Source organism: Podarcis tiliguerta (genome assembly GCF_965153285.1).
Source record: "Podarcis tiliguerta genome assembly, chromosome: 7".
Taxonomy (NCBI): domain Eukaryota; kingdom Metazoa; phylum Chordata; class Lepidosauria; order Squamata; family Lacertidae; genus Podarcis; species Podarcis tiliguerta.
Genome location: NC_139540.1, coordinates 63,186,492 through 63,198,810, shown reverse-complemented (window position 1 = coordinate 63,198,810; position 12,319 = coordinate 63,186,492). Strand labels below are relative to the sequence as shown.

At 43.3% G+C, this 12,319-nt stretch overlaps 1 protein-coding gene across 4 annotated transcripts in view; it reads right to left on the bottom strand.

The window, feature by feature from the left end:
* The window catches only part of ECI2 (enoyl-CoA delta isomerase 2), a 36,242-nt gene extending 28,839 nt beyond the window's left edge, over window positions 1–7,403 (bottom strand). The window contains exon 1 of one of the 4 annotated variants that reach the window (XM_083449569.1): window positions 7,253–7,403. Coding sequence is in view for 2 of the 4 variants with exons in the window: in XM_083449568.1 (XP_083305694.1) it covers window positions 7,122–7,201 (80 nt within the window). In the remaining 2 variants the exon portion in view is untranslated. Of the gene's footprint in view, window positions 1–7,121 lie in introns of all 4 variants that reach the window. The other 3 variants (XM_083449570.1, XM_083449568.1, XM_083449567.1) reach the window with 3 other exon arrangements.
* Between the last annotated feature and the right edge of the window lie 4,916 nt (window positions 7,404–12,319).

Here is a 12,319-nt window from a genome sequence, read left to right as displayed (position 1 = left end):
GCAGAGGTACACTGTACTGTAAAAACACTGTACTGTTTTTAACATTCGATTGGAAGCCGCTCAGAGTGGCTGGGGAAACTCAGCCAGATGGGCAGAGTATGAATAAATTATTATTATTATTATTATTATTATTATTATTACTATTACTACTACTACTACTACTACTACTATCTCATGAGATAATTTTGCCCTACTTGACATCTTGCAAGACTTTGATGAGATCTTGCAGGAAATCAGCACCTACTTCACGTCACATCAGTGCAGGATGGAGGCTCAACAGCTTTGGCTGCCCCCGCCTAACAAAAATCCTGGCTACACCCATGTCTGCCTCTGACCACTCATCGTCATCCCACCATCAGTCCCCTGGCTCTGAGCCTTCTCCTCTTGGGGGGTTCCCTAGCTAGTGCCTCCCACCATCCCTCTGCATCTGGCCAGTCCAAGACACTTGGCTACTACAGCCATGGCATCTGACCAAACCTGGAAGGAGAGGGAGAGAGAGTGGATTCACATGCCCTGGCCAGTGCCTGCCTCCTGTGGCTACAGCCATCTGGATTGGGGAAAAGCCTGGCTGTCTACTTGCACACATGTGCACACACGCCCTCCACCGCCACAGGAAAGCCTTGTAACTGGCCTGGGGTGCCAAGCAGAGGTGCAATTTTTGCTCACTCACCCTGGGCCTGCACTCTTGGTGGGGGCCAGTTTGACCAACCCCTAAGTATACCCTGTTTTCAGTTTAAAGACAGGGGATGGTGGTTATTGGGCTACTGCTACACACACTTGTGCAGATTGAAGATTTCCCCCAACCTTCCTTTTACTGTTTGCACTGATACATGTTTGTGAACATGTGCAGTAAATGTGTCAGCTTAAGCAGCTTTTACAGCGGTAGTGCACAAACAGGTTCTTGCTCAATGCCAGCCTCAAGTTCTTGGCAGGGAGAAATGGGTAATTCTAAGGCTGTGTGCTCCATGACCTCAAGTCTATAATTTTTCTTCTTTTCCCTCTTTGTTAAAGCTTAAAAATAAATTATATGCTAAAAACCTGTTTGCGCATTGTGATTTGGAACACTGAACCCTACAATTACTTATTTTTCTGAAACATCTGTAGGTCTCCTTGCCGTAATTAAGCCCTGAATCCGTAGCTTAAAATAACTTTGAAATTAGTCAAAAGACTACAATCACGGAAAATGCATGATGTTACTACAAGGAATCTGTGACTTGGTTTCTAGAAGACATTGAGGAGCTAGAGGGTGATAGGTCAAAGGCTCGGGTTGCCTTAGAAATATGATGCAACCTGTCCAGTTACTAAGATCTACAGAAGAGGCTCTTTTGAGGATGCCACCACCTGAGGAGGGCTGTTCTCTCCTGTCACTCCAACTGTGAAACAGCGCAGTGGTTCTCAAAGGGTGTGGCGTGCCACACTGGTGTGGCAAGGGAGAATGGCAAGTGTGGCAGGAAGATTCAAGGACAATCAAATAAACATTTAAACCAGCTGTTTCTGGACTACAATTCCCATCATCCCTGACCACTGGTCCTGCTAGGGATGGGAGTTGTAGTCCAAAAACAGCTGGAGACCCAAAGTTGGGAGACCCTGATTTAAACATTTCAGTGTAGTATAGAATAGTATGGGTTTTTTATTTGTTTATTTTGCAGAATATGGATAGATATCTTTACAAAATGAGAGCAAGAGCCGCGTCATCGACCCAACACACCTCCCTCCCATCTGTAATGGCCAAGAGGAGACTGGAAGATTTCACTTCCATTTAAGATCAACAACAGTTTAGCGTGTCATCTGAACACTAAACTGTGTTTAATCTTAACTATGATTAGTGAAAGCTGGCAGTGGATGGTGGTGGAGGTGCTTACTAGGAGGGAAGAGACGGTGGGAAAGGTGGCATGGTGAAAACACAAAGGCAATGGATTGGCTCCAGTGGTGCATTTTCAATGTGCTCACCTTATTGCAGGCTTCCTCAACCTCGGCCCTCCAGATGTTTTGAGACTACAATTCCTATCATCCCTGACCACTGGTCCTGCTAGGGATGGGAGTTGTAGTCCAAAAACAGATTGGGAAACCCTGATTTAAACATTTCAGTGTAGTATAGAATAGAATAGTATAGTATAATTTGTATATTTATATTTTGCAGAATATGGATAGAAATCTTTACAAAACGAGAGCAAGAGCATCAAGTGATACTGAGGACAATCCTAGTTGTGATCCAAAATCACTACTCAAACAGAGTGCTGGAGAATAGCATTGGCTATTCTTCTACAGTTCTCCATGGGATTTTCAACTTCAACAAATGTGAAAGATCAGAAAAGAGAAATAATTCTCTGTGTTGATGAGGAGTTGAGAGTTTGTCTCAAATTAGACCTACTATAAATGAGATTACCCGGCAAAAGCAAGCTCATACCTCTCACTGAGTTTGTATACATATTTAAGGTAATTAATGCAAGAGGCTTGTTTGTAATTAAATTTTGGGAGGAATTCATGCTTTTATGTAGCTGCATTATTTTATACTTTCTGGATGTCTCATGATATTATAAAGGAATTGTGTTCTATGTTATAAATCAAGCACTGCCAGGAGTTGCTTCTTTTTCCCACCAATGTATTTGTTGTCAATTAAAAAAATCAGTGTGGCACGAGCAAATTTTTATTCTGAAAGTGTGGCTCAGAGAAAAAGGTTTGAGAACCACTGCATCTATCTCTGCTTTTAGAAAATGTGCCAAGTCACATATTTTCTTCTGGCCTTTAAAATTTCCTAATGGTGTTGCTTGTTTAATGTGTTTTTTATTATGCTTTACTGTTGATTTTAATGTGTTTATGCTGTTTTGTTTTTGATTTGCTGTACACTGCTTTGCTGGGTTATAAAAACACAGTGTAAACCCATTAACAACAAATGATAAAGAAATAGTAGCAGCCCAACACATACCGCTTAATAGTCCTGAAAATGTGTTATATTTAATGCGGACTGAACTGGTGCTAAATTTACATCTGCAGCATCCTTCCCTCTTACATGTTCATACTATCCCATATTACTCTACCACATGCAACAATCTGAATTGCTTTCTGAATCTGATTTTGATTTTTGATTATTATTTTTTGCGCAGTAAAGAAGTCAATCAGAAGTTGAAGTGAGTTTTGCAGGGGAATCATCATTTCCTGGCAAGATTCAGCTGCTCATGAATGATTCACCTCTCTTTCATCTCGGAGTAACTAATCACGTAAACAGCAGGGTTCTCTATACTACTTGCTGGGTGAAGTTTACAGCTATGGAAAACAACACAGCAAGTCGTGAAAAACACGAGCTAATCATGAAAGAAAGCGGGTGTAGCTGAAGCATCCTAAAATTCCTTATTTGCATTGATAAGATAACAATATATTACGATAAGAAATGCTGGAATTAAAGCCCCAGAAAAGTGTTGGTCCACCCATGGAAATCAGTTGATACCCTAATGTAGGCTCATCTCCACTGGCTCACATTCCAACAAACATTCAAGCTACACATGGATATTCTACTACTAAGGTTAGGGAAGCACATACCGTTTAATCCCAGGCTAATCTATTACAGACTCACACTTCTGCTAAGCTGCCATGCAGGTTATTTTTTGAAAAATTAACAGTGGACTTGTGTTTTTTGCCTGCACCCCCCACCCCCCAAATATCATACCCTGTTGCAGATAGCTTTCTTCAAAGTCAAGCTCCTATATGCAAGTCAATGATGACGTGAATTTCCAAGATTTTGGAGAATATCCTGCTCTAGTCTTAGGAGTAATGGGTGCTCCTCTGAAACATTACTTGCTACCCCATTCGCTTACCAGCTTACTTGTTGTTGTTGTTGTTTATTAATTAATTAATTCCTATTTATTAATCGCCTTCCACATATATACCTCAAGGTATATATAACATAATAAAACATCTAAAAAACAGTTACATGGAACAGAATATGAAATTTTAAAACAATAAAAAATAGACACCCATAGACTTATTCAACCATATTATTATTAGTAGGGTGTGTGTTGTGTTTTTTTGCAGTTGCTCTTGCAAAAACCTCTGTGCAATTATGTAAACCACTTGGCAATTGCACATTAAAAACATGGTAAATATATTTTCACTCCATCAGGCTTTTGCCTGCAGCGGTTACTTTTACTCGTGATCTCTGCAGTTGTTGTTTTTAAAAGGATTCCATGTTGCATATTTGAACTGTTTTATTCTTTGTATTATAATATTTTTTGTGTGATGTTAAATTGATTTAAGCATCAGAAAAAGGAGAGGGCAGACATATTCATTTAAATAGAAAAAACAACAACTATGTGTTGTGCTAAAGTCCTGCAGGTGTTTTTCACTGGCAATGATATCCCATCCACACACTAGACAGCATCAGGTATGGACATAACCATACTGTGATGCTGCCATTCAACTCTTTTTAAATAGGAATAAATAGGACCACTGTCATACAGGAAGCAACAGATATTCTCCAAAGGCTACTTTTAAAAACTGAGGAACATAAAATGAAAATAGTAAGGACATATGGGATAAGGGAGTTGCACTTCACACCACTACTTACATTACAAATAATACTTAACAGGCAGCTATCAAACACACACAGTAAGCCCTATAGCACTGAGGGGAATATATCAAGCTGAACATAGCAGTTCCTCAAATTAAAACTTGCTAGGCGAAACGTTTTGCACAGGAGCCAAATCAGAGGCATTCACTTTTTGTTATCGCTGACAACACCTGTAGAATTTTTAATCTGCAAAGTATCCCAGCAACCATCAGACCTCTGAAATGTGATCACTAGGTCGCCCTGACCTGGGCAGGATGCTCAGCAAGCACACAAATCCCATCTCAGCAATTCGCAAGAAACCCTGAAGAGTGGAGAGGCCTCTCATGTCGTATAGGGATTTGAAACAAACAGAAGCAGAACAACTCCCCAATTGCTTCTGCTTGCTCTATGGCTCCCAACTTAAAGCCTGGGAGTTACTTAATGGGAATAAACCACACTCGGCACTTATTACGTAAGAACGTAAGAAGAACCTGCTGGATGAGGAAGAGTTGGAGCTACAGGAGGGGTGTGCGGCCATTTTTGTTTGGACTCAGATGAAGCCTCCAGAGGGGTGCCTGTGCGTGTGTGTCCACAAATGTGCATGGGGTGGATGGGTACCAAACTGGGTCTTTGACCAGGGTGAAATAAAGCCTACTTTTGCCCCTGGATGAGGCCAGCAGCCCATCTAATCCGGATCCTGTTCTCACAGCAGCCAACAGGATACCTGTAGGAAACCAGGGAGCACAGCATGAGCAAGAGCACATTGCTGCCTTCAACGTTCCGGGGCATCTGAGGAAATTATAATGGACCCAGGCACTTTTTTAAAAAAGGAGGGTGCAAGGCAGTTGTGGGCAGTGGGCCCCACTGGGGTCCTACACACTGCCCCCCCCCCATGCTAGGTATCACAGGGAGCCCCTCTTCCATCCGGGCTTAAAGCAGGTATTCCACTCTTATAAAACAATTGTCTCCCTGCTTATTTAATTTATATGCAGAATTCATCATGCGAAGGGCTGGGCTGGATGAATCCCAAGCCGGAATTAAGATTGCTGGAAGAAGTATCAACAACCTCAGATATGAAGATGACACAACTTTGATGGCAGAAAGTGAGGAGGAATTAAAGAACCTCTAATGAGGGTGAATGAGGAGAGCACAAAATATGGTCTGAAGCTCAAGATCAAAAAAACTAAGACCATGGCCACTGGGCCCATCACCTCCTGGCAAATAGAAGGGGAAGAAATGGAGGCAGTGAGAGATTTTACTTTCCTGGGCTCCATGATCAGTGCAGATGGTGACAGAAGTCATGAAATTAAAAGACCCCTGCTTCTTGGGAGAAAAGTGATGACAAACCTAGACAGCATCTTAAAAAGCAGAGACATGACCTTGCCAACAAAGGTCCATATAGTTAAAGCTATGGTTTTTCCAGTAGTGATGTACAGAAGTGAGAGCTGGACCGTAAAGAAGGCTGATCGCTGAAGAATTGATGCTTTTGAATTATGGTGCTGAAAGGAGACTCTTGAGAGTCCCATGGACTGCAAGAAGCTCAGACCTATCCATTCTGAAAGAAATCAGCCCTGAGTGCTCCCTGGAAGAACAGATCCTGAAGCTGAGGCTCCAATACTTTGGCCACCTCGTGAGAAGAGAAGACTCCCTGGAAAAGACCCTGATGTTGGGAAAGATGGAGGGCACAAGGAGAAGGGGACAACAGAGGACGAGATGGTTGGGCAGTGTTCTCGAAGCTACGACATGAGTTTGACCAAACTGTGGGAGGCAGTGGAAGACAGGAGTGCCTGGTGTGCTCTGGTCCATGGGGTCACGAAGAGTTGGACACGACTAAACAACTAAACAACAAGAGTGTATATTTAAAGCAGATGAATAAATGAGCAAGTTAAGTTAATTTGGATACACAGAAGATATTAAAAATTTAAGGAACCGCAGAAAGAGGGGGAAGGAAGTCAAGTTTTTGCAATGTTAAAATGATTTGTAAAATCAGTGATATGTATTAACCTGAAAAGCATAAATATAATAATAATAATAATAATAATAATAATAAATAAAAAAATAAAAAAGCAGGACTTCCACACCACAGGCTGTCCCTTATTTCTAGACGCACTTGATCCCTGGCATCACCACGCTTTGACAGACTTGTTGCATTTCCTTGCGTCCACAAGGTTCTAGGTTCAATCCCCAGTCTCTCCAGCGGAGAGCTGCGAGGGAGACCCTAGTCTGAATTATTATTAGTATTATTATTATTATTATTACTTCTACCCCGTCCATTCCAGCCACTCTGGGCGGCTTCCAGCGCGCATATAAATATCAGGAAACGTCTGGAGAGCCTCTGCCAGCCAGTGCAGGCAACACGGAGCTAGATGAGGGCCTACTAGGGCAGCTCTCCCTCCGCCCAGCTTCGCCAGCAGGTTGGCGGGATGTCGCAAGGACTCGAAACCAGGGCACGCCTGTGGTTCTCGCCCTGCAAAGGCGGCGTTTCACCGGGTTGGCCTGGCAGGGAAGGTAGACTTGGAAACCCAACCAGACACACTCGCGCCCCTCCGCCCCACCGCCCGGGACGAGCCGCTCTCACCTAACCCCGCGGAGCGGGCGGCGAGGGCAAAGCAGCAGGCCCCGCGTCAGGCGCTGGAGGGCGGCAGCGCCGCTGAGCATCGCTCGGGAGGGAAAAGAGCCGGGGAGGAGAGGAAGCGAGAGAGCTCCTACCTTGGCCAATGAGAGAGCGCAGAGGAAACCGGTTCTCCCACCCCCGCCTCACTTCAGGGAGGCTCGCTCGGCCCACGAAGCAGGCCGGGCCGGGCCGAGGCGGGGAGGAGGAGCCGCCGCCGCGCAGAGGATCATCCAGGGAGGAGCCGCGCAGGGGGAAGGCGGGCGCAGGAGGCCTGGCCGCGCGGTGGCGCGACTTTCCCCGGAGAGAAGGAAGCGTCGAGGGTTGCGAGGGAAAATGCTGCCACGCTGGTTTATTAGAAACAAATAAGCAAACAAACAAAAACAAAGTAGTGGGGCAAGTTTCCCACAGGTTCTGTAGCCGGGCTGGTTTTATTTATTATTACATCATTATCAGCATCATTATTATTATTACATTTATATATCCCAAACAGTGCCGGGTTTATGTACAGTATAAGCTAAATAAACTATAGCTTAGGGCCCCACTCTCTTGGGAGCCCCCAAAAAATTTAAAGGTGGAAAAAAATGGATGTACATTTCCAAAATATAAGTCCAACAATTTCTTTTTTAAAAAAACATATTTTGTTATGTGCAAATGGCTTTAGATACCTATAAAGGTAAAGGGACCCCTGACCATTAGGTCCAGTCGTGACTGACTCTGGGGTTGTGGCGCTCATATCGCTTTATTGGCCACGGGAGCCGGCGTACAGCTTCCAGGTCATGTGGCCAGCATGACTAAGCCGCTTCTGGCAAACCAGAGCAGTGCACGGAAACACTGTTTACCTTCCTGCCAGAGTGGTACCTATTTATCTACTTGCACTTTGATGTGCTTTCAAACTGCTAGGTTGGCAGGAGCAGGGACCAAGCAACGGGAGCTCACCCCGTTGCGGGGATTCGAACCGCCGACTTTCTGATCGGCAAGTCCTAGGCTCTGTGGTTTAACCCACAGCACTACCCACGTCCCTTTTAGATACCTATTAGGTCCATAAATTACCATATAGCATGTATTCAACACCAAAAACAGCAACAATTTGTTGTTGACAAAGGACAGCTGGTCACATTACCTTCAGTAGCTTGGGGCCTCATCAAACCTAACTCCGGCCCTGATCCCAAACAGTCATAGGAGGAGCCAACTCCTTTCCTTTGCCCTCCTCCTCAATAAAATATTTCAGGGGTGCTTCCCACCCCCTCACCCCCCCCCCCAAAAAGGCTGCTTGGCATCACCTTTCAAATAGTGAGTGTGTGCCACATCATGTGGCCAATTATACAGGGCAGGATTTGCCTGCCCCCCAACAATAATAATTAGTGCTTTTTTTCTTGGGGGAAGCAGGGGTATGCATACCCCTAAACATTTTGTGAATCTAAATTTGTCCCCATCGAGGGGCAGTATTTCAATATGAGTAGGAAAATGAAAGTACCCCTAAACACAATTTTTTAGGGGGCGAAAGCACTGATAGGTAAAAAGGAAAGGACCCCTGGACGGTGAAGTCCAGTCAAAGGCGACTGGGGTTGTGGCGCTCATCTCGCTTTTCAGGCTGAGGGAGCCAGCGTTTGTCCACAGGTCGTGTCCAGCATGACTAAACTGCTTGTGGCAAAACGGAACACTGTAATGGAAACCAGAGCGCACAGAAACACTGTTTTTTAAAAATATTATTATTATTATTATTATTATTATTATTATTATTCCCTGCCAATCTGGCTGGATTTCCCCAGCCACTCCTGGAGGCTTACAGCACATAAAAAAATTGTAAAACATTAGACATTAAAATTTTCCCCATACAGGGTTGCCTTCAGATGTCTTCTAAAAGTCAGATAGTTGTTTATTTCATTGACATCTGATGGGAGGGTGTTCTGCAGGGCAGGGAATTGGTTGTGAAAAGTTCCAAAATCCATATTGGAGAAAGGCTGCAGTTCATTTGTAGAGCTTCTGCTTTACCTGCAGATGGTCCCAGTTTCAGTACTCAGCATCTGCTGGTAGGGCTGGCAAAGGACCTCGTCTGAAACCTTGGAGAGCTGCTGCCAGTCAGTGTACTGTAGACAATGCTGAGCGCGATGGACCAATGGTCTGACTCAGTAAAAGGCGGCGTCCTATGTTTGTGTCTACCTCCCCCCCCCCCACAAGAATCTCATTGTAGTTATCAAAACTACACCACCATGAAAAAGCTGGAAAGTAGCACTGAAGGACATCTACGTCTGTGGAGTTTGCACTGTTTCGTTCTTCCACTGGACGCTCCAAGCTTAGACCGCTGGGCTTTAACATGCCATTCTTTTGTGTTTCTGTACAAATAATTTAGAAACATTGGCCATTTTTGGAACCTAAGTTATGCCGCCTGTCTTTTCTTGCTGACCTTTGAAGAGTTTGTAAGCAAACCATTTTTAACTTAACAAATATGTGGTCTATTTCTATGCTAAGGGAAGAGTGGGGAACTTTAGAAGCGATGTAGAAAAGCAAGGTCTAACAAAGCAAAGTAAAACAAAGCAAAGTAAAACATGTTTTGTGATTTTAAATCTCTGCTTAGGGTACTCTCTCCAAAGAGTACTTGCCCCAAACTTGGATCTATTCTAGGGGCACCCATGGAATTCTCCTTTTCTTTTATCTAGCATTTTATTATTTAACTAAATTACAAAATAGGTTAAGCCAGGGGTCAGCAACCTTTTTCAGCCATGGGCCGCTCCACCGTCCCTCAGACAATGAGGGGTGGCTGGACTATATTTTTGGGGTGGGAATGAATGAATTCCTATGCCCCACAAATATCCCAGAGATGCATTTTAAATAAAAGCACACATTCTACTCATGTAAAAACATGCTGATTCCCGGACCGTCCATGGGAGAAGGCGATTGGGCTGCATCCGGCCCCCGGGCCTTAGGTTGCCTACCCCTGGGTTATGCAGACACTAATGGCTTCCATTCCGTCAGTGAGGGGAAATTCAGTGCTATTCTCAAAGCAGTAGAGTTGTTGTGTTTTAAGGAAAAGGTACACCTGACCTTAGGCAGTTCAGCCTCTGCTGCAACACAAAAGTAAGGCAGTAAAAATCCCTCCCCAGCCACTGTCCATCAGAATAATACTTTCTATATGCAACACCTAGCTAGTTGCATAGTATTCATAGAGCTGTCCTTGGTCTGCTTCTTAAACAGCTAACTTGCTCCTCCTATGGTTTTCCCTTTTGAATATCTGAATCAGAATTCTATAGCTACATTAGCTGGCCAGTATGATTTGTTCTTCTAAGCTTTTAGAGTTGTGTGCTCCATATCTCTCCACTTCCCATAGAGATAACAAGTTTTGTGTTGTTTTTTTAAAAAGAGCATTGCCTTCTTCGCAATTGAAATAGCCTCTCAGGAACAATGATAAATATTTGATGGGTCAGAGTAAACACTACAGGTGCTTTTGTGCTGCATAGAAGTGTAATAATCAATGTTTTTCACCCTCAGATGGAAGAGTTCAAACAGTTAGTTTACTCTCCTGTCTAAAAATATAGGAATGACCTACTTATTAACAACAACAGAGGTGGGGAGGGGGAGCTCTGTATCCCTAGAGGAAAAAACAGCACTTTACATAGATTAAAATCCTAGCCTCACTTGCTTGAATTGTCTGCATGTTGAGAGTAGCACTTCATATGTACTACAACTGCAAAATGCATTTTCTGTTATTTCTCCTGTAACAGCATATTGCAGAATTCAAAGACACCATCAGATTTCACGTCTAGAATTTTACTTGCCAGTTGTGCATTTACAAATGGCATTGGGTCTTTTATCCTGTTTTATTTCTTTATTTAATTTGTATCCCACTTTCAGCTTTTAACAGATGGCTCCATAAAAAGAGAACACCAGCTCTTTCCCTTAGTATGTAGAACTAGCTTATTGCGCAATTGTAAATGTACTATCAAGGGAAGAAACCCCACTGAACACTGTGGGATAAGGGTGCTTGCACTTTTAGTATGGAATACCTGTGCTCCTTTCACTACTTTTTGGAGCATATCCACACAATGTTGTCATCCAGTTGTGCCTTCCTCTGTTTTCCCTTGGCATCTTTTATATACTGCAAAAACTCCATAATTTTCATTTGTGGAGTGCAGGTGATCACATCAGGAGTCAGGGCTGTTGTGATCTGTAGTTCGTCAATGGACTACAACTCCCATCATTAAAAGGAAAAAAACCACACACACTTATGCTGTGCTGCATCTACACACCTTCAAAAACTGGTGGGTTCTACCCCAGTCTCAATGAAAGTCTTTGGTCTTCCCCATCCCATTGTTCCACCTCTCTGTTGCCTCCCAGGACCTTCTCAGGTACCAAAATTCTTTTTTGTTGCAGGAGCTACAGATCCTACTTAGTCACCCCAGTTTATGGTGTTGAAAAATCTGTAGCCACATTTACCTGCTTTGCCTTGCTCCAAAGTTAAGAAAGGTGAACAATTCATTTGGGGGTTATGATTTCTGGCACAGATTACTAGGTGGCTGAAACTGAAGTCACTTATCCAGAAGTGACTTCATTGAACTTAATGGGACTTATTTATGAGTAGGCATGCATTCGATTTAAGGTGTACAGTTTAAAACTAAACTATAGGGAGCCAGGTAATTGGAATTAGCTGGATCAATTGCTGAAGATGTGGTTGAGTTCTCCCCCCCCCCCCCCCTGTTTGTGATTTTTGTTCTTTCGTTTTTGGCAAACTCTTGATATCTCCACAAATTTCAGGGTGGTAAGAGAAAGGAATCTAAAACATACACCACAAAAATTCAGTGCAACGCTGATGATGTTGTTAAGCACACTGCAAAGGGCAGAATTTCACAGGAAAACAGTAGCATGACCTCTGTTCTACGGGATGTTTGAAAATATAAAATCACATTAATTGAGCCTTTATAAAACGATGAGTTGCACAGAAATTTCTTCCACTGCATAGACTTTGTAATAAAGTAACTTTCATTCTGTTGCCAGAGTGCAAACAAGGAAAATCTCTTTGGGATCCTTTGGGGGAGGAAACCATGGAATGAGAGTGCTTTAAACGTATGATGTGCTTGCACTGCAATTCTGTGGAAGTATGAAAAGGAAAACACGCAACCTTTGTTAAGATCTTCCTTTAGACCTGTCATTTATTTTGTTCTTGCACA